Source organism: Telopea speciosissima, chromosome 2 (genome assembly GCF_018873765.1).
Source record: "Telopea speciosissima isolate NSW1024214 ecotype Mountain lineage chromosome 2, Tspe_v1, whole genome shotgun sequence".
Classification (NCBI taxonomy): domain Eukaryota; kingdom Viridiplantae; phylum Streptophyta; class Magnoliopsida; order Proteales; family Proteaceae; genus Telopea; species Telopea speciosissima.
Genome location: NC_057917.1, coordinates 15,020,867 through 15,043,862, shown reverse-complemented (window position 1 = coordinate 15,043,862; position 22,996 = coordinate 15,020,867). Strand labels below are relative to the sequence as shown.

At 39.9% G+C, this 22,996-nt stretch overlaps 1 protein-coding gene and 1 non-coding gene across 4 annotated transcripts in view; both read right to left on the bottom strand.

Moving 5' to 3' along the window:
- Positions 1-8,001: 8,001 nt before the first annotated feature.
- LOC122651699 overlaps positions 8,002-22,996 on the bottom strand; it is a 34,151-nt gene continuing 19,156 nt past the window's right edge. For 2 of the 3 annotated variants that reach the window (XM_043845197.1, XM_043845196.1), the window contains 6 exons: positions 22,728-22,780; positions 19,698-19,788; positions 18,753-19,600; positions 10,696-10,980; positions 10,560-10,616; positions 8,002-8,475 (listed from right to left, as the gene is read on the bottom strand). In XM_043845197.1, coding sequence (XP_043701132.1) covers positions 8,251-8,475; positions 10,560-10,616; positions 10,696-10,980; positions 18,753-19,600; positions 19,698-19,788; positions 22,728-22,780 — 1,559 coding nt within the window. In that variant the 3' untranslated portion in view covers positions 8,002-8,250. The remainder of the gene's footprint in view (positions 8,476-10,559; positions 10,617-10,695; positions 10,981-18,752; positions 19,601-19,697; positions 19,789-22,727; positions 22,781-22,996) is intronic. The other variant, XM_043845198.1, reaches the window with a different exon arrangement.
- On the bottom strand, positions 20,523-20,615 carry LOC122653303. The gene has a single exon (XR_006331740.1). It is a non-coding gene; the product is annotated as a small nucleolar RNA Z103 (small nucleolar RNA).

Here is a 22,996-nt window from a genome sequence, read left to right as displayed (position 1 = left end):
ATTTTGAAAAACATCACAGCACTTACCAAGTTACCATTTCAGTTGTGACTTTAGGGAGAGACAATAGGCCAGAAAGCAAACCGTGTGTGTGTGAATCTTGGAAGGCTGCCAGAGAAGAAAGAGAACGATTAACACAATGCATTTTCCGGGGTTGTGAGTGATGGGTATAGGTGGAATGATGGGACCTAATAGAGGTATGGTTTCCTACATTCCTATTTACAGATTTGTAATTTGGTATCAGACCGCCCTTCAAGTGCTTGTACCCTCTGCAGAAAAATGGCCTTGCTTATGTGTTAATAGCTTTTTAAAATAATATAACGTGAACTAGTCTTTGGGTTTGCTAACGTGAACTGGTCTTTGGGTTTGCTAGCCAACAGTCTATAGTGGCTGTAAGCCTTGCCGGTAGCAGCTATGACAACCACGGTAGCTGCTGATATGGGTTGGCTTTCAGAAAGGATCATTGATAATAAGATCATTTTATTTATAGAGGAATACTGGACCTTGGTTTTCCGAATTTTGGACCCTGCCTGGGAATCACCTGAGTGAGACGATGCTTTGTTGGTCTTCAGTTGCGTTGGTAATAGCCATACAGGCCGCCACCAATACCTGTCCAATGGGATCTTTATCTCCTCCAGTTCCCTGTCCGGTCTATTTCCACAATACTCCTAACCGGGGGGACAATGACCACCCTATCCCTGCTTGAATACTCTACCCAGGTGGGATTCACCCTCCCTTATTAAAGGGACTGGGGAACTGGGCTGGGAGGGAACTGGAGGAGATAATTTTCCGTCTGACCTTAGGACCATCGTCAAAGGGTTTCCGGAGGTAGGTGTTGCTTTGCTGGGCAGGCCATTGCGGCAGTTGCCTAGTTTGGTCACCCTAGCGGCAGTTGTGGTTTTTGTAGAAACCTAAAGGGGGTTTCTATTCTTCAGTTGCGAGGAAGAAGGTTTATTCAAATGAAATAATGTTATTTCTAATTGATGGCTCTCATTGTAGATTCTACATAATTGATTCTCATCCTCCAAAGGCTACAAGTATAATAAGAGCATCCATCCATCGACTAAAAGATCACAAAAACCATCTCTTCTGGAAGGGTTTTTTTTTTTTAATTTTAATTTATGGGAAAAAGTTGTCTGAGAGGAGAGTGTGGCCTATACTAGCACTCCCATGAGTCTGTTAGGTGATGTGGCCACATTGCCGTTATCCAACGAATCCATAACGTCACGTCCCGTAATAGAAGGGATATGGGTGAGAGTTTGGGGGGGCGATTTCGCGTTAAGGAAACAAGCAACGGCTCTTCTATGGACTCCTATAAATATGATTTTAAGAAGTTGGAAAGATAACGAAGCATAACGCAAGTGGAGCCCCCAATCATCTGTTCATCACTCCGTAATCTTCTTCTCTAAACAGACACTGCATTTTCATCGGGTGATTCGATTCTCCTCTCTCGACGAAGTCGATCTCTTATACTGGTATCAGAGCGCGGTTGTGTGACGAAAATCTGATATCCGTTGTCGAGTTGAACCTGCAACTAAGGCACCTAACCTCTCCAACTAGCAGCGGCTCCTTCTTGACGAACGAAACAATTCGTTTTTTTTTCTCTTTTGGAAGAGAAAGTAGCCTTTAGCTCTTAACGTAATTTTGAATTTCATTAATTGTTGCTGCCCAAGTCCGAGAGGTAAGTGAATTTTTTTTTAATCTTATCTCATTATTACTCTACATTGCTTCTAGAGAAAGCATTTGAAAGTAGGTTGACTGCATCTCTGCCACAACAAATAAATTTTATTTGATAATTTTTTCGTCTCAACCCCCATCAGTTAGATAAAGACTAGTACGATTGTGAGTAGTTCATGAATTGTTTATGATAAAGTTTTTGATAATAATAGTTTATGATAAAATTTTCTTAAACAGATTTGTCAGTATTCATTAAATGCATCTGCTTTGTTGAAAGTGCCATGTTATTAATATATATTTTTTATGAATGCATTGAATGCACCAGTCATTCTCTGTGACAAGATTTTTTTTGAATTTAGCAGCCAATATCTCCTATTGAAGTGACAAGACACCTTGAATTTGTGTCTCATAGTATTAAAAAAGGAAATTATTAAATCTGATTTTTGGAATTTGATATTTGAATGAAGTTTTATATTATTTAATAAACACATTGAACGTTTCTCCCCAACTGTAGTTAAGATTTTTTTAATCCATTAATGCATTTAATGCTTTTCTGTTAAAGTTTTTTATATTAACTTTTATATAGCCGTTTCATATCTATCACTATTTCTGGGTGTTTTATTTGTTTTCATGAGATTACTTCATTCTGTTATGCGCAATTGAGATAACCTTTTAAGAACAATAAAATTAGTTTAGTATATTTTTTAATATTCTAGATTTTAATTAAGCTTACCGTATATCTATTGATATTTTCTTTAAACCCTTAGAGAGGGAAAACAAATTAGAATAGAAAACTAAATTTTATTAATTATTTGTCAGATCATCATTATGGCCGGAAAACCCGTAGCACAAGAAATCAATCATTTTGAGAAACTAAATGGGTCGAATTATGATACATGGAACATGAAAATCAATCATATACTGATATATGAGAAGTTGGACCATGTTCTGGAACCAAAACCTTTGGTTGGGGATAATTCCACCATTGCAGAGATTAAAACTGCGAAAAAATGGGCTGAAGATGACAAGAGAGCCCGTAGCATGATCCTCTTGAAGATGGAAGATCATGTGATGAAGGTGTTTAACAACCACAAGTCGACCAAAGCAGTGTTGGAAGCTGCGAAGGCCAAATATGATGTAAAAACTGAAACTCACATTCAGCTATTGACTCAGAGATACAATAGTTGTAGAATGGCTGAAGGTGAGGATGTTGTGAATCACATCAACAAGATGCTCGTAATGGCTCAAGAGTTGGATGATGTGGGATCGAATGTGTCAAATAACTACCAAGTATCCACAATCATCAACAGTTTGCCCCCTTCTTGGGCAATGGCTCAAACTGCACTGAGATTCTTGGGAAAAATCTCACTCTTGAGAAGCTTCCCCAACAACTACAGTACTTCCAAGAGTGCATGGTGACTAAATCCATGAGTGAACTGCACATAGCCCAGCCTAGTCCAACTGAGCCTGAGCGTGGAAAGGTGGAAGCATTGGCACATCAGCACCAGAGCCGTTCCAATACCAACCAGCTTCGCCTGAACACCAATCCGAATAGGTTTAAGGGGAAGGGTAAATGGAAGCCCAAGAATTTTCATAAGGTGCGACCTGGAGCATGCCACAATTGTGGGAATTTCGGCCACTTTAGGGCTAATTGCCCTAATCCTAAGAATAACAAATGGAATAACAAAGGAAATCACGCACCTGGATCCTCATCAAACACTTGACAGAAAGAGTTTATTGGCACAATTGAGTGCAATTTGTCTGGGGAACTGTACGAGGAGTGGTGGATCGACTCAGGTGCAACTCGTCACATTGCAAAGACTAAGCAAGGACAACAAGAGACGAAGCCTATTGCACCTGGAGACCACAAGATCTTCATGGGAAATAACTCATATAGTGAAGTGCAAGGTATTGCTGACTATGTGCTGGACCTTGGGAAGGCTAATTTTTGTCTTAAGGATGTAATCTATGCTCCTGACATGCGCCGAAATTTAATTTCTGTACCTGCCCTTGTCAAGAAGGGCCTTGATGTGCGCTTTACAGGCACTGAGGTCACTATAGGACGACACGGTCATTCTTTTGCTTCAGGACGGTTTGTCCCTGAGCAGGACTTGTTTTTACTTTCTACCGTTGAAAAAGTTATCAATGTAACCACTGAAATTAATGAAAAAGCACCTAGTTCATTGGTTTATTCTGATTGTGCAAACATAGTTGATTCATACATATGGCATATGAGACTAGGACACCCTGAAATCAAAAAGATGGGAAAAATAATTAAATTGGGGTTAGTTCCTAGGTTAACTAAAATAGAATATGATGCATGTGAACATTGTTTATCTGGTAAGATGACTAGAAAACCCTTTCCAGTGGGAGTGAAAGCAAAGGAACTCCTCGGAGTGATACACTCTGACATTTGTGGACCACTCAATGTGGATACCCATACTGGAAAGACTTACTTCATCACGTTTACTGATGATTTCTCTAAATATGGATACATTTATTTACTTAGTAGGAAATCTAAAGCATTTGAATGCTTCAGACGCTATAGAACGGAAGTGCAAAATCAGTTGGGAAGAAACATTAAGATTCTAAGAACCGATCGTGGTGGAGAGTACAACTCCCCTGAGTTCAAAAAATTCTGTGAAGAACAAGGAATTATTAAGCAAAAGACTATGTCTTTCACACCACAACAGAATGGTGTGGCTGAAAGACGGAGTAGAACGCTACTTAATATAGTACGTTGTATGTTATCACATTCCTCTCTCTCCAAAAAGTTCTAGGCAGAAGCCATTCTCGCAGCAAATTATATTTTGAACAGAATTCCCACTAAGTCTGTTGAAACTACACCCTATGAATTATGGACAGGTAGGAAACCAAACTTAGAAAATCTAAGGAAATGGGGATCAGTAGCCCATGTTCTAACACCTGAGCCATATAGAAACAAGTTGGATTCTAGAACAATCAGATGCAAGTTCATAGGATATCCAGAAGGATCAAAAGGGTATAGGTTTTATCACCCTGAAAAAGGGTCATTGAGAGTCGTGATGCGAAATTTCTAGAGAAACTAGAAGGGGAACCACAACAGGAGGATACTGAACCCCTACATGTTATTGATGATGACTATGGTATTGACTCTCAAGAGGAACCAGGAATTTTTTATCAAGGAATCTATGCTCTTGAAAATCGAGTTGATCTTCAAGAGCAAGACCCGAAACCTAGGGTAAGTGGGAGTAAAAGAACAAGGACACCACCAACTTACTTAGATGACTACTACCTTTATTTATGTGAACCATCTTGTCATACAGTTGACACGGATGTGGAAGAAGTAGTCGATCCCGTAACCTATAGTGAAGCAGTTAAATCGCTAGAATCAGGTGGATGGCTAAACGCCATGAGGGAGGAAATTGATTCTATCACAAAGAATCAAGTATGGGAACTTTGTGACCTACCAAAGGGTAGAAATACCATAGGATGCAAATGGGTGCTTAAGAAAAAATACAAAGTAGATGGGTCTGTTGACAAGTTCAAGGCCCGTTTAGTCGCAAAAGGTTACACCCAAAAGGGAGGAATAGACTACCAGGAAACTTACTCACCGGTAGCCAAATTTGCCTCTATTAGATTGATATTGGCCCTAGTTGCACATCTGGACTTAGAATTGTTTCAGATGGACGTGAAAACCGCTTTTCTGAATGGAGAGTTGGAAGAAACCATATACATGCGACAACCCGAGGGTTTTCAGGTAATGGGACAGGAGGATAAAGTATGTAGACTTAAAAAGTCTTTGTAGGGTTTAAAACAGTCCTCACAACAGTGGTACCTGATATTTCACAAAACGATCCTTAAATTAGGATTCGAGGCTAACAAGTTGGACAATTGTGTATATGTCTTAAAAAGTGGGAGTAGTTTTACCATTTTCTCCTTATATGTTGATGACATATTGTTAGCCGGAAACAATATAGAAGTGTTGAATAAGACCAAGCATGAACTTAGTAGCAGATTTGAAATGAAGAATATGGGGGAAGCGTCATATATCCTAGGAATTCAAATCTCTAGAGACAGGACACAACGTAAGTTATATTTGAGTCAGGAAAAATACTTGAGTTCTGTGTTGAAAAGATTTAGAATGCAAAATAGCAATCCCTCATCGACTCCAATTGTTAAGGGAAAGGCTTTGTCGAAAAGTCAATGCCCTCAAGAAGGACAGGAAAAGCTAAATGTACCTTATGCTCAGGCAGTAGATAGTTTGATGTACGCCATGTTATGTACATGATCGGATTTGGCCTATCCAGTCGGATTGGTAAGTAGATACCAAAGTAATCCCGGTTCTACCCATTGGGAAGCAGTGAAAAGGATTATGAAGTACATCAAAGGAACTAAACACTTGAAATTATGTTTTCAAGTGAAAAAACTTGAGGTCATTGGATACTCTAACGCAGACTTTGGAGGGGACAGAGATGACTATAAATCCACCTCTGGTCATGTATTTATATTTGGAGGTGCAGTTGTTTCTTGGGGTAGCAAGAAACAAGGGTGTGTTGCAAGGCACACACAGGAAGCTGAGTACATTGCTTGTAGTATGGCAACTACTCATGCAATTTTGATAAGACGATTTTTAATGGAATTTGGGCTGGATCTTGTAAATGGGCCAGTGAAAATATTCTGTGATAATCAAGCGACAATAAGCTTAATACACATTGGTGCAAATAGCTCGAAGGGAAAACATGTAGAAATACAATACCACTATATACGAGATATAGTAGAAAATTGTGAAATTAAAGTAACCTATATATACCTACGAGTGACATGGTAGCTGATCCTCTCACAAAGGAAATTCATGCGGAAGCCTACATCAAACATGTGAATTTGATGGGACTAAGAGCAATCTAAGTCTGGAATAGGGACTAATTGTTCCTCATCATGGCAATAGAAACTCTTAATGATTGTTCCTGGAATTGGGAATAGAAACAGAAATGTCATGATGGATTCTTCCTGGAAAATGGGAACGGAAATGGAAATGACATGACAAATGTTCATGGAAATTGATATTTAAATGCAAATATAATTCCTGGAAATTTGGGAACAATAATGGATGTTTTTTTGGTAGTTCATGGAAATGGGAATGAAAAGGAAATGTCATGACAGAAGTTCCTAGAATCTGAAACATGGACTATGGATTCGGACACTGTGGCCAAGTGGGAGATGTTGGGTGATGTGGCCACATTGCCGTTATCCAACGGATCCATAACGTCACGTCCCGTAATAGAAGGGATATGGGTGAGAGTTTGGGGGGGGGGGGGGGCAATTCCGCGTTAAGGTAACAAGCAACGGCTCTTCTATGGACTCCTATAAATATGATTTTAAGGAGTTGGAAAGATAACGAAGCATAACGCAAGTGGAGCCCCCAATCATCTGTTCATCACTCTGTAATCTTCTTCTCTAAACAGGCACTGCATTTTCATCGAGAGAGGAGAATATCGGGTGACTCGATTCTCCTCTCTCAACGAAATCGATCTCTTATAGAGCCTATCTCTCTCCTCTCCATATGAATAGTCTACCCTTTGTTTTGAGGAGAGAGATAGACACATGGGAGTGTTGACGTAAGCCACACTCCCGGACAGAAAACTACTTCCCTTTATTTATTTATTTGCAAAGAGAATAGCCAATGTTAATTAAAGTGATACCTGTTGAGCTACACAGTAACAAACTGGTAATACACAATAAACAGGTTTGCATGTTCAATTCTTTTGCATACTTCTTTTTTTTTTATCTGTTTATGAATGAAGGCACCTGGATTAAGATCAAAGAGCAGTCATTGGTTTTGTTTTTCGGATGAAAAGAACAAAAATTACAAGAGAAAATACGAAGTTCCATACATCCCTGTCTACCCCAAAGTCCGAATTCACAATCCTGGTTTCCTGTGCATGAACGCCAACAACAATTCATGATCAGCACTCTTAAAATGCCAACCTCTTGAAATCTGGTCCATACTTCTACCAAGTTAATTCCTCATGGTGTTTGACATCCGAAAGCAAATACTATCTTGTGGCCAAGAAGGGTTTATGATTGATCCGTCTGCTCAAGGGTTAAAAGGAAAGTCCAACCAATCAAAGAAATTATGAATCAAAATACAGTTACTGTTTCAAAGACCTTAATTTATTACAGCTGAAAAGAAAACAATTTTGTAACAATGCTAAACTGATAAAAATACTATATGGAAAAAATCCATACATGTATTATAACCAAATAGCTTAACTATGAAATTTTCTTTTTTTCTTTTTTTTTTTATGAAAAAGCTCGGGAAACCATCCAGAAATCTGAAACACGTACTACAACCACTTCAAAAATGTTCTTCACTTAGTAAAGACAAAAGTCCATTTGTTTGTACAACACCCGCTGGTAGCTGGCATACTGCAGCAATGATCTTCCTAGATTACGTGAACATATTGGAAACTGTACATATGAAGAGGGCAACCAATAGTCTGAGACTGGGAGATCATAAACCTCACTTTCATTCCACTGTCAAGTAAAAAATTGTTCCTGTGACCATCCATTGGGGCCATTAAAAGGTGGTTCTCTTTACCCAACTAATTTCAAGACTTGACTTTTCCTGTGTACAATTCTTCCACTGCGGCTAATAGGAGTGCCACCATTGAGAGCAGAGGTAACGGGGGCAGCAATTGCAGTAGCATATGAGAGGTTGGACTTGCGCTCTCTCGGGTATGGATAAATGATAGCCAGTTCGCTTACACGTCGTAGTACAGATTGTGGTATTGGTCGGCATGCATTTTTCCGTCCTTCAACCTGCATATCCATTATATAAATCACTATTTTCTACGTAGGAAGAATAAACAAATTAATTTCTAGAAATAAACAAAGCAATGGCCCAAGCAAGCATGTCCTTTCATGAAGGAATTAGATGGTGGTAACATAGTTAAAACAGAAAAAAAAAATAGTTCCGATTGCTTAAGTTTGTGATAACTGGGTCAGATAGCATGCAAATAATAATATTTGACACAGACAATACATTTGATACATGCAATGACCAACCACAGTTTCTTACATTTTGCAAATTGAAGCAACAATGTCAAGTTCACCATTTCAATCAATCACTTCACACAGACTAAAAGCTATTCAAAGTGGCACCAGGCAGCAGAGTGGCAGGTTCCATTACTTGGATGATATTGTCTGCATACATGTTTACCATCACAGAAAAGTACAGTCAATCAGTCATAGGCAAGTTAGATGACAGGAATCCATTCTAAGCTCCTAGGTATTATGCAACCATGCAAGCTGCATCTTTCATGCCAGAATTCTGAATACCATCAATGGATCAAGGTTCAGAGGACCACTACCAAGTATTTTGTTAGTCTCAGCAGGATTATGAACCAACATGCATGGATGCACATTTTACATCCTCCACCTCCCCCCCCTCCCCTCAATAAATAAAAAATAAATAAAATAATGTTGTTATCCACCATAATGTGACTTGAATTAATGTTAATTATAAGAGACTGAGATATGCAGCCCACAGGACAAAGTACATATCTCCATCTTATTATGGACCAGACTGTATATGGCCTTTTAACTATGTCTTCCACATTTTCATAATTTCATGTAGATATTTTACATCACTGTAGTTACAGACGTATTGTTTTAAAGACCAAATCGGAGGTCAAATCAGGAAAAAACTGGAACCCCCTATTTTCGGTCCAAGGCTAAATCTACGTTGAAGTCAACCCCATTAGTATTGGTAGACCTGCCAAGTACCAAGCCAAGTTACTCTTTCGAGTTGGCAATGTATGATCTCAATAAATCCTAGTTATCTAAAGACCTCTTGCCTCCCATTAGGTTGTGGACAAGGCTTCGGTTGAGCTCCCAGAATAGAGAGAATAATTATAACAAGATCAACAACATATCCTTCATTCCCAGAATTCTCAAGATCGTGAACCTCAATACCAACACTAAATTCTCCAAAGCTTCCACCCCCACCCCGCCACATGTTAGGATAAAGAAGCTGAGGATTAAACAAAATATTTCTTGGGTGATATTATGGAGTACTGGTCCGTCATCAGTCTAAAATTTCATCTGAAGGTGATTTCAGGACTGTCTTAGCAGCTTTAAGCAGTGTTTAAAAGGTACTATTAGACTGGTGTCCCAAAATTAGGGCTGTCAATTGAAAATGCCCAATGGTCCATGGTTCTTGGAGAATATTCCATGTATAACCACTAGACAGGTGATTGGACCATCTGGATCACTGATATCTGGGCCTGACTGATACAAAGGCCAGTTCATTTAAAAACTTTGGTTTTATGTGAGAGTTGCAAACCAAATCCCTTCCACATGTCAAACTATCACTGGGACATGATGCAAACTGTCAGCTTAGCAGAACTCTGCTTTGAATCACTACTCACTAGCCAGCAGACTATCATGGCTAGATAGCCAGAAGTACAAGTTAATGATAACCTTTAATGTCCAACCAAGATTCCAAAGAATAAAGATATCAAGGGTAAAAGTGGTATCCATTGAATGTAATTAACCATAATAGCTGTCCAAAAGCATAATAGTAGGTTTTAGATTGTTCTGTTTACCTTACGACTATTACACATTTTGTTAATAAATATGATATATTTTTGTTTAACAACCATAACTCAGAATACAAGCATTTAAAAGAATGTAATAGCCCTAAAATTAATATGCACAACCAGCCAATGCTGTAACGCCCATTACTAGCTGCTAGATTGTTACAATAAAGTGAACCCAAGGCATCATATTTATCAAGGAAACAAGCAAGTGGAAAGCTGAACTCATGATTAATGATAAAGCTAATCCTTACAGCCATTGAAGGAATATTTTACACAGCAAACAAAACCCTACAAAGCACTAACCTCTCTATTGCTCTGCAATTGTGCACAGCTAGCCCTTAACAGATTCCGCCATTTATCCTGCATAGTATGTAAATTGGTAAACAAATCTTCACATTCCGAAAATAAAGGGGTTTTTTAATGAACCAATTTGGATTACCTTCAGATCAACAGATGTTCGATAAGCAGATGACGAGAACAAAAGCCTCTTTATTTCAGTCCATCTTCCAACTCCATATCGAGAAACACCATCAATCAACTTCAGCACTTCAGAAAGAGTCCACAACCTGTGATGTTTCCGCCTCATCCCACTTTTCACAGTTTTAATTATTGTGACCGAGTCGTCAGACATGTCATCTTGTGATTCAGCAGCAGTTTCAGTAACAGAATTTCTATTGGGAACTGAGGGTAATTTGTCTTCCTTGTTACTATCAGAGTCGTAGCCCTAAGAATAATGTCATTTCAATTTAAAAGAAGAGCAGAATATATTTGATATTTTAAGCACAATGGATGGGGAGTGAGAGAGAGAGAACTCTTCTAAACAGGGGGGGGGGATGGGAATTGAAGTTGAACACACCAATATAAATATTTAAATGGAAAACTTAATGATATGATGAAGACTTGCAAAGAATCGTCCCTTAGCAGCTGTGTACTTCCCCATTTTTTTGTAGTCTGAGACCAAAGCTCCTCTAGTGGGAACTCCCTTATGCCACCATAGATCAGTTGGAAACTCGAGGAAAAAGGTTGCAAATATCAACCCTTACAAGAGGGACGATAATAAGAACCATAGGTTGAGTAGATTAACCCTGAAAGTTGGTTGTGTAGAAACAGTAGCAGTCCCTGCGCTTTGACTGCAACTCTTAACAGAACAGATCACGGGAAGAAAGACCTTCGAATCTCAGTCGCCTAGGGAGGAGGGTTTCACACTCAAGGGTTTGATCCAATCTGGATAGGTAAATCGATATTGCAAATCTAACTTTACCACCCAACAGTACGCTGACGGAAACTAATTCAGCAACAAGTACTCCAACCAAGATGTACCGCCAGTCACAAGAAAACTGTTAAGGATAGTTATTGACTAGACCGTCTAGGTTCTTTCTTTTTTTCTTTTTTTTTGATGAAAGACCATCTTGGTTCATTGTATGTTAGGATAAGCTTGTGACTCAATCTTACCGAACATACCATATTTGTAATTGCTATCCTCTCTATAAATAAGCAATGGCCTTTGTCATTCTAGACAAGCCAATCCATTCTCTCAATCTCTTCTTCTCAACTTGGTATCAGAGTCCATTACTTTGGGTATTTTTAAGTTTTTTTCCTGCTACTATAAGAGGTCAGCCCTACGCACTAGAGGCTTCGGCCTCCCTAGGCTGAGCATGATCAACTGAAACGTGTCGCCTCCACTTACTCGCTGACCCACTAACTCGACTATGGCCCCATGTCCTCACATCATCCCGCCGGCCACTAGGCCCTCATCAACCACCACCGGGCACTAAGGCCCACAGTCGGTCCCTACAGGAGGTTCCTACTCCCTTTGCTGATCACCGCTAGGGCTACTGCCCTCTCACCCTACACGGCCAGGACCTCCAACCCTCTCTCCGGTCACCATCGTGCACCGCCAAGGCTCTAGGCCCTCTATCCAATCACCGCCAAGGTCCCGGCCATCTTCCCGATCTGCAACAAGCCTCCTGCCTCCTCGTCGAGCATTGCCAGGGCCTAGGCCCTCTATCGTATATTCCCAGGCCTCTGCCCTCTCAGTCTCTCACCAGCCACCGCTTGTGCATCACATGCCCCTGTTGCTTTCCGATAGGACCCCCTGGCCTTTAGTCGCAAACTACCAGGGCCTCTAGGGCCCCTGATAGCTACCGTTTGGGCCCTCTAGTGGCCCTGCCCCATCATTTGCTTGTTGCCAAACATCATCAACTTCGCTGCAGACTCTATTTTATTTGTCGTATCATCAGCCCATGTACCTCCTCCAGTGAGTGTTTTGTCTCGGGAATCAGGATTAGTCTCGCTCGTTATTTTTTATTATATTATTACCTCTCTTTAATGGCAGAAAGTAGTGCTACCTCTACAGAGGGAGTTGGGGGTAGTGTGGTGGTCGTCTTGGAACCCATGGCCATAACCCTACTCTTCTAATAGGCCCTACAAAATTAAATGCAACCAACTATCTCACTTGGTCCCGGGTATGCCTTCTCACTATCCGAGGTAATATTCTTTTGGGGTATTTGCCTGGTAACACCCCCAAACCAACTGAGACTACTGCTACAAATAATTGGTTGGCCAATGATGCTCTCATCATATATTTTCTCTTGAACTCAATGGATTCCACTATCAGCCCCAGGTTTGTCTTATTAAACTCTGAAAAAGAGTCGTGGGATGTGGTCAAACAGACATGCACAGTCCAATAATTATGCTCAGATTTATGTACTTTATTGCCAAGTTCATGAGACTACTCAGAAGGAATTATCCCAGCCTACAACTCCACTCTTAACATTCTATGGCAACAGTTGGACTTCTATCATCTTTTTTCCATGGCCTATACTACTCCACTCAGATTTATGAACTTTGTTGCCAAGTTCATAAGACTACTCAGAAGGAATTATCCCAATAGTCTCTCACACTAAAAAGGAAAGGCCTAACCCAATCTTTAACCTATTAGGTAACTTAAATTGACTAGAAAACTGAAATAGACTCAAACCAGAGTCCTAATCCAGCCCCACTAAACACTTGAAAGAAAACTAATAAAATCACTTAAATTGAATCATTGGTTTAACCAGTTCAATTTATGAACAAAAACATCAAAATAAAACTAAGTATGGAACTAAAACAACAAATCCCGTATGCAACCTATGTACCCCTACTTTAGGTCCATAAAAGTGACCGATGACATTGAAAACCCATGGGACCAAAGGCCCAACATGTATAGAACCCAACCCTAGACTGATTCCTAAGAAAACCTATTTTAATGATGAATCTGCATCACCTTCCTCCAAGTGTTCGATCACAATTCCTTTCCCTCTCAATCCAAATTAGATTTGAGGGCTCTTTGTTGCATCTTCCTTGGATATTCTGTTTTTCAAAAAGTATACCAATGGTATCATCCTCCTTCCCGTTGTTATTGGTTACAATGGATATTACATTTCGTGAAAAATGAGTCCTACTACCAGTCTTCTCTTCAAGGGGGAGAGTGTTGAGGAAGAGCTTCTTTCTCCTTTGGTTATTGATACTATTCGACTTCGGGGGGAGAAGATAGATACTGATCATGCCACTGAAAAAATGGGACAGATCTGACATTCCTCCAGCACTAGGAAAAAGGGATCTACTCACTTACCCTCGACGTAAAGAAAAGCCCATCTCAAATCCACCATGTCCATCTATGCTCCCGGATCCAGCTTCTTCATTTTAGACATCAGGTAATGATATTCCTTCCTCGTCTGATGATGTTCCAATTGCTATTAGGAAGGAAGTTAGAACATGCGTCCAACACCCTATTTCTAATTTTGTCTACTATGAATCATTCTCTCATTCCTATCGCGCCTCTGTTTCCTCCGTCTTCTATACCTATCCCACAAGGCTGGGAAGAAGCTGTCATAGATCCTAAGTGGAAAGATGCCATGGTGGAGAAAATGTAGGCCTTAAAGAAAAAAATGAAACCTAGGAGCTAGTTGCTCGTCTTGAAGGGAAGAAGTCAGTAGGTTGTAAATGGGTGTTCACTATAAAACAGAAAGCATATGGAACAATAAAAAGACAAAGAAAAACTAGTTACCAAGGGCTTCACCCAGACCTATGGGATTGACTATCAGGGCAAATTTGCCCTTGTTGGAAAAATGGACTCTATTGGAGCACTGCTATCCTATGCTGCAAATCTTGGATGGAATCCTCAACAAATTGATGTGAAAAATGTTTTCTTTAATGGTGATCTCAAAGAAAAAGTATACATGGATATCCCTCCAGGTTTTGCATCATCATCTACAGCTGACAACCAATTGTCTATACAGAGTTTGAGACCAAGGATTTAGGATCTCTCAGATATTTTCTAGGGATTGAAGTAGCCCGCTGAAACAAGGGTATTTTCATTTCTCAAAGGAAGTATGTCCTAGATCTTCTCAGTGAAACATGTATGATTGATTGTAAACCTGCGGACTCTCCTATTGAGGTTAATCATCAACTCAGGGAGGAGAATTAGTAGACAAGGAGAGATATCAACAACTCGTAGGCAGATTGATATACCTCTCCCATATCCGTCCAGATATTGCTACCATTCTTGCTCCCGAAGGTGACTTCTCTCCAATGATGTCACCTTCTTTGAGTCTATCCTTTCCTTTCTCCTCATCAGCATCCTCTTCAGAGGGAGACTAATGAGAGTGAATAGGCTGCTGATGTCATCCGCTTTCTTTCTCCTTTGCCCATCTCCCCATTCTTACTTGATATTGGGAAATACAAGGAAGTGGATGTTGTTGACATTGATACTCATTCAGGTGTCAATGCTAGCAATGAAAAAGAGTTAGTTTGTACAAAAGAGGTGAATGCTTGACGGGAAAGGAAAAGAAGACCTGCCAAGAGTCCTCTTTGGATCCACATCATGAGCCCCACCTTCCTCAGTCAGATAACACTTTCTCTCCTTCCTCTGAGTTAGATTTTCCCATTGCTACTCAAAAGAGGAAGAAAGCCTGTACTAATCCCATAGCCAAGTTTGTTTCTTATGATGCTATTTCTCCTACAGGTATTGCCTTTTCTACTGTTCTTGCTTCTTCTTCCATTCCCAAAAATGTCACTGAGGCTATGTCTGACCCAAAGTGGAAGGAAGCCATATGTGAAAATGATGGCTCTTGAGAAGAGTAGTACTTGGACACTTGTAGATCTTCCCAAGAGGAGAGTTCCAGTTGAATGCAAGTGGGTCTATACAATTAAGTCTCGATCAGTGGTACTATGAAAAGATATAAGGCTCAATTGGTGGCCAAAGGGTACACTCGGTTGTATTGCATTGACTACCAAGAGACATTTGCAGTTTGCTCCCATGGCCAAGCACAACTCGATCAAAGTTCTTCTATTAGTGGCAGCCAATAGAGACTGGTAGTTGTATCAATTAGATGTAAAGAATGTCTTTCTCCATGGTAACCTAGAAGAAGAAATGTATATGCAACCTGCACCTGGTTTTAAGTTTCCCTCTGCAGAAGGGAAAGTGTGCCTTCTAAAAAAGGCACTTTATGGCCTTGAGCAGTCTCCTAAGGCTTGGTTTGAGCGATTTAGACATGTCATTCTAAGGAATGGGTATTTCCAGAGCCAGGCTGACCACACTTTGTTTATCTAGCGAGGAAATGGTATGGTCACAGCTCTCATTGTTTATGTTGATGACATTGTAGTGATTGGGACTGACAATGCCGAGATAGAAATCTTACCTAGCCTAACAGTTTGAGATTAAAGATCTTGGACTTTTGAAGTACTTCTTGGGAATTGAAGTATCAAGAACAAAGAAGGGAATCAATATGTGCCAGAGAAAGTTTAACTGGACCTATTGAAAAAGACAGGAATGTTGGGATGTAAACCAGCAAACTCCCCAATTGATCAAAATCATAAGCTTGGTGAAGATTGTGGCTCTCCTCTTATAGATGCAGGGAATATTTCCAATATTGCAGAAAGTTTCTAAAATTATTTCATATATTTCAACATGAGCATTATTTACAGACATCCTCCTCAATAAAAAGACCAGATCTTCACAGACAAGCCTAGACCCTGAGAGAAATTGATCAGCAATACGGCATAATTGTCCTGTATATAAAATGGCATAATGGTAACACTCCAAAAGACAATCAGAACTCCCAACCATAAACATAAATGAAGGCTAGTCATTCAGTATAACAACATACAAAAGTTTGTGCGAACAAATAAATATGTAATAGTATATGCATCGGACACATCATACTTTCCCCTCCCCCATCTAGTTTGCCTTCTAACTATGTTTTTTGGTCTTCTATAGAAAGCCGCTTCCTTTCCTCTTCTGGTTTTCCCCCCTCAAAAGTTTTCATCTTTTACAAAGCTGAACAAAAAGAAAAACAACTGCTAGAACTCCAGTAGGATATAGATCCCAGAGTCCTAACGCATTTCAGAAATGCTTTCTCACATCCATAAACCACTACATAAAGGTTTTGGTAACTATTATGTCCACCAAATAGTGCAAGAGTTTACAAAGTGTTCCCATGCTTAGGCCCCGTTTGTTTAACGGGATTTTGATGGGGTAGGAACCTTGGGATGGGAAAGTTATCAAACTTTCCCTAAAACATGGCATTCTTAGGTTGTTGTTTCAATGGGGTAGGAAATGGAGAAAACAACATTATATATGTCAGAATTTCCTTGTCAGCTTACGTAGCCGCCTATTTCTCTCACCCACTCCCTCACAAAGTCCCACCAAATCGGCGAGACTCTGTGGAATCTACGAGAGTTTCAACGGTAACATGGTAACTCTCTCTTCTTCCTTCCCTTCTTCTGTCTCTCTCTGTTCTCTGCATAGTACTAAAACTCGCGAGCTCTCGCGAAATCTCGAGCGAGATATCGATTTTCCAAGGGGTCGAGACGAGATGAGTTACGAGTTATAAAAGTGCCTTTTCTCGATAGACTCGAGATCTCAGGTCGAGATTTCAACCCATTTTATCCTTTAAAACTATCAAAATTCGACAGAACTCTAGATATTTCGATCAAGTTCTGCCGAGACACTCATTTCTTCCCCTGTGAGTTACTGCCTCATCTTGCCTCCGGATTTCAACGTAAACCTGCCGAAGAGTTGATTCAGCTACAAAATTGAAGGATTTGCATCATATTTGTGATTCTTCATCTCAAATTTGAAGAATTTTTTAAAGATAAACAATTTTTCCCCTATGTACAATACTACAACAACATGATGAGCTGGGAAGAGTATGTGGGCCGACTCGTTCTGCACGAGTGAATGCATCACATTTTATGGGATGATAGATCATACATGTAATATGTGAAACATATTGATGTATTGTGCACTTTAACATTTCTAATGCTTATTTAAGTTGTTTTACATTAATTGAATGCTTTGACTGCTTTCTATTACTAAATTATGCGTAGAGTAGGGTATTTTAGTACTTCGTCACCTACCAACCTAGGGTCCAAAGTGAAACTCCTATTTGTACTTTGTTTTTTTGCACAATCTGATAGTGTCATTGTGTTTAAAATGGCTTAAAATAGGCTGAGTACCAAGTTTCAGACCCAAACTAGGTCTAAAACCCACCGAAACAAGGTTTCGGGTTGGAAAAAAAAATTCACAAACTTGACCAAGATCTCGAGATATCTCGAGACAACTCGGTTTTTCTCAGGATCGAAGTCTGGTCGAGTTCCGAGTTTTAATACTATAGTTCTCTGGTATTGGACTCGATACACCGGGATGACGATGTTCATTTCTGTACTGGCGGGACTGGAAAGAAACGGAAAAGACAAAAGGAGTTTGGATTTTTCTGGTATGTACCATCGATTCTCAAATCAGAAAACGATGACTTAGTAGGGAGGTTACTTGTAAAAGGGATCCACCACCTACCTTTCCGTTTTGGGTTTTTATTGTTTCTTCCCACAAATCAAACCAGAATGGAAGCAAACAGTGACAAGAAAAAGAGGAAATATAGAAGAATATGGGTTTTCCATTGTGTGGCTTGCAGGAATGGATGGATTCCTGTGGTGGTGGGTTTCATGACTTGTATCTCGATCCTTAATAACAACATATGCACAAGTTACAGAATGTCAGAATCTCAATCTCAAGAGAAATCACAACTTGGGCTTCCAAAATGGTCTGGTGGTTTCTTCTTCTTCCAATGGTAACCTTGTGTCCATAGCATTCTCCAAGTCTTTAGCTTCTCAGAATGGTCAAGACCTCTCGTCCCCTCTTCTTATGGATTGAAACACAAGAACACATGTTGAAGCAGTTACCCTTATCAGACTTCAAGACCTCTCGTCCCCTGTTCTTCTTCTGCTCCCACTTCACTGTGTGTCTGTGGTTCCCAGTATCTTTCCCTTGGGATTCCTTTCCCTTTCCTTTTCTGCTCTCCCACCCCGTAAACCCCACTAAACAAACGGGACCTTAGTGAATAACAAAGGAACTACAGAAAAAGAAACTCTCATTTTTCTGGGAGGTTCTGTTCAAAGGATCCGAGAACTAAAAGATTAATAAAACCTACAACGCAAAAAGTAAGTCTTTCTTACCGAAATGTATCTACTTTTCTTTGGGCGTCCTTTCCGAGCCCGAAGACCAAATGGCACCTGAATACCAGATCCACCAAGATAGTCCTGCCGACAAACCAAAGGCGTGGCTCCAAATCCCTTCCGCTGATGCTGACTGTGAGATTTAACCGGAAAAAATTTATCCCTTGAATTGGTTGTAGGAGTTTCCAGTTTTCCAGTATAACATCTTGATTTCAAAGCTGATGACTCTTCAATATACCTCCGTGTGGGCTTGCGCAATCTCTTCCGTCTTAGAAGCAAACCTTCTCCATCTCCCAAATCCAAGAGTTCAACTCCAACTTTGCCGGACTCAGTAGAAGTTGTCACCAATTCAACCCCCGCAGCAATGTTTTCCCTTTCCACATCTCTGCCTAATGATCTAATCTTGCTCCCCTGAGCATCAGTGGAAAGCGGATGCACTTGTCCAGAAGAACCACTACAAGAAGTGAACATGTTGCTTTCATTCTCATTAGTTTGCACTCCACACTCCAATAAGCTCGAAACATTCTCAAACTCAACAAGGTTCTGTAAACCGAATGAGATACGACACTTAAGCCACTGCTCGTCTGAAACAAAAGTCTCACGTCCAAATGTGCTCCTGAATGTCTCATGCAGGTCGTAAATGCTGATCTTGTCAAGTAACCTAGCATTTGGATCAGATGAAGATTCAGGCACTAGAATAGTTGATGTTGACAATTCTGATAACACAGAAGTATGGCAATTTCTCCCACTCCATTCAGAGGATTGACTTTCCAACCCAATGTCTCCCAGACAAGACCCTCCACATGAACCATAATTCAAATCAGAAAATTTACCAGCAAATTCAGCATCTGTACACACAGATCATAGGATACATAAAATTTTAAAATGAAATTTTATGAGAATCACTTTCCAAATTCCAACCTAAGTAACCAGAAGAATGCTTACCCAACAGATACTCATCACACATGGTAGATAGCCCATTTGTTATCTGAAGATCCCCCTCCCCATCAACTCCATTCAACACTCCGTCAAGAAACTACAAAGAAATCAATTTTGTCATCATGTCATCAACCAAAGAAAGTAGATTAAATTAGTAAACAAAACCAAAAAGGAAACTAGATGAAATAATCTACACACATGCACACAAGTACATTATATCCTTTTCATTTAAAATAGTAACCAAAACCAAAAAGGAAACTAGATTAAATTATCTACTTTTAACAATAGAAATGAAGTTTGAAGTTGGAGAATCTCCCCAACATCAACCATTTCAATGGATGTCTGATTCCTAAACACCAAAGATGAACCACTGAATCTTAACATATCCAACAACATTAAAAAAAGGGAAATTTTCAGCGCCCCCCCCCCCTCCGTTGGACCGTGGTATTAATGCCAACTCATTAAGTCCCAATATTTCAATTTGGGCCCAAAAACTAACGGAAATCACATTGTAACAGTTAACTAGTGATGTCACCATGTTAGTAATTTTGTAAAGTCAATTTTCCCCTTTTTTTTTTTTTTTAATTCCTTTTTCTTTCTTTCTTCTCGTTCTTCTTCTCCTTCTGCTATTTTTTCCACTGCCGCCGTTGCCGCTGCCACCACCACCACCTCCAACCCTCCTCTCGCTCCCCTGCAACCCCGCCACCACCTTCTCCAGTCTTCCCCGCCCCACCATATTCTCAGCAATTCAACCTTCTAAAAGTGGGTTGTAGGTAAGAAAATTTTCAGGGTTCAAAATTCACAGGAAAAAACAGAAAGGTTGAGGAAAGAATGGATCAGACTCTTAGCTTGGACTCTCCGAAGAGAAAAAATAGCTTAGTATCATCAGAGTCGAGAAGTTGGGGAAAGAATCATCACTTCCATCCATTCCATACAAATCTCATTTTTCATCCCAAATTAAAACCCTAATCACGTAAAAAACAGAAATTCAGAAAGAGATAAAAAAGAGAAATAGAATTTCTCCGGATCTGCAAGGGCACCTTTGATGCCGTCATTGCACCATCATGAATTCTCTCTCTCTGTCTCTCTTCGTTTTTTTCCTGTGTCCGCTTTAGGGTTTTTTCCCCAAATACCAACCATGGAATTGGAGCAGATAATTTTCCTAGAATTAGGAGATGGGGACTTTGGAATTGGGAGAAGAAATGGAAATGGAAAATTTCCATTATGGGGGACTTTTGTCTCTTCACTCCCCAGATTCTCATTTCACACAGTTATCTCTAACCATGGATCGATTTGAGAGAATTGAAAGAGAGCTTTAATCTGAAACTTACTCACCTGGTAGAGTGAGTTCAAGCAATTGCAACAACCAGAAAGCTTGTTCCCTCTCCTTTAATCTGGAACTTACTCACCTTGTTGCTGCTCAAGCAATCCTTCTCAGGGCGATTCACATTCTCACCACCGAAAAGCTTCTCCTCTTTCGACACCGAGAACGCATCAGGACAGCCCAAGGGTTGGAGCCTTGTACCACAATAGCAATAGACGAGAACGCAAGTCTGAGTATGCAAAGTATGCAGAGTATGCAGAGTAGAGCCAAGCGGCAAGCACAGGGCAGCAGCGACTTCGTTTCAGCCCTGTGTGTGCATTTGGGTTATTTTCATTGCACCGCAAGCGTTGTTGAAGGCGTGCAAGAGCTCGTTAGGGAGGTCGAGAGGGCAGCCATGGGGGTTGAATTGTTCGGGGAAGGCTGGGATCGTGGCTGGATGAGATGGAGTTGAGAAGAATGGTTGGATCAGAGCTGGATGAGATGGGGTTGGGAAGAAAGTCCCCATTTTCCATTTCCATTTCCATTTTTTGTCCCTTTGTTCAACTGAGGGTAGTTTAGACATTTCACTACCACTCAGTTAACTCTCGGTTATTTCCGTTAGGTTTTGGGCCCAAATTGAAATATTGGGACTTAATGAGTTGGCATTAATACCACGGTCCAACGGAGGGGGGGGGGGGGGCTGAAAATTTCCCTTAAAAAAATTTCCATTTGTAGGTGTGCAGTTGTCAAATTCATAGTGGTAATGCAAATAACTGTCCAACTGCACGTATTACAACTCTTGACACCCAAAGATGGGGGTTTGTAACAGATGCAATAAATCAGAAATATGAGTTTCAAGAGCAGAACATATACAGCTCTTGTTTACCAGAAATAAGCCTGCCAAATCAAACACTAACACCATGCCACTAACATTTTTGTATTCATCGTAACTATTTTGTTGCTATGGATTAGTTTTTCTTATCGTAGTCGGATTTTAATATTTAATTATTGTTTTTAACATAAACTTGAATAACAAAATAACATAAATTATTTTTTTTGTTAATTAAATAGAATTAGGAAAGAATGCATTCCCTATAACCAAGGAGTAGTACCAATAGCTGACAAGAGAAGGGAAAAGTAACTTGATTTGGGTGTATGAGTAAAAACAAGAGTTCTGGCATAAAATAGAGTGAAACATCCTGTTTGCTACTGTTTCACCCAAAAGCTTGAACTGTTAGGGAAGGGCAGCGTAAATGTATACAGCAACACCCCCCGCACGTGCATGCCAATCTTGGACTTTGCACGTGACGCAACGCGTCCCCACACATGATACCAAGGGGGAAGAAGTGTCCGGAAACCCCGTTGCACTTCCCAAGAGTCGAACACTTGACCTCTCTGCTCTGATACAATGTTCGCTACTGTTTCATCTAAAAGCTCGAACTGTCAGGGAAGGGCAACGTAAATGTATACATCAACACATCTAACAAAACTCTAGTAAAGGTAAGATTTGGTTGGGATGGTATGAGATGAGTAATAATATTTAAGTAAAAAATAAGTACATGCTTAATAATTTAAAATAGCCCCATTTATTTATTTAAATATGAAAGAAAAATTTTATTGACATATATGACATAACAAACTACATGGATACAAACAAATCAATGAATAAATGAGTAACTACTGAAAAAATTAGGATGCAGTTTATTATAGTATAATAGAAAAGGAATACGTACTTCAAATTTTGATTCCTTCTTCCCTCCTTGAGTAGTATTAGAATCCTGTGTTTCTAACCAATAGATCCCATGGAAATGAACATGCATTAGAATGACCAACTACTTAGAGAAAGGAAAAGAAAAGAAAAGAAAAGAAACATAAAAGTGAAAAAATAAAATGTGCCAGAGACCCAGAAGTTGAAAGGGAATCAAAATAGTCTCAACAAATGAACCATTTTCCTGTCCAATAGTGTCATTCTTTGAAAAAAATTAAACAGAAGCAACAACTA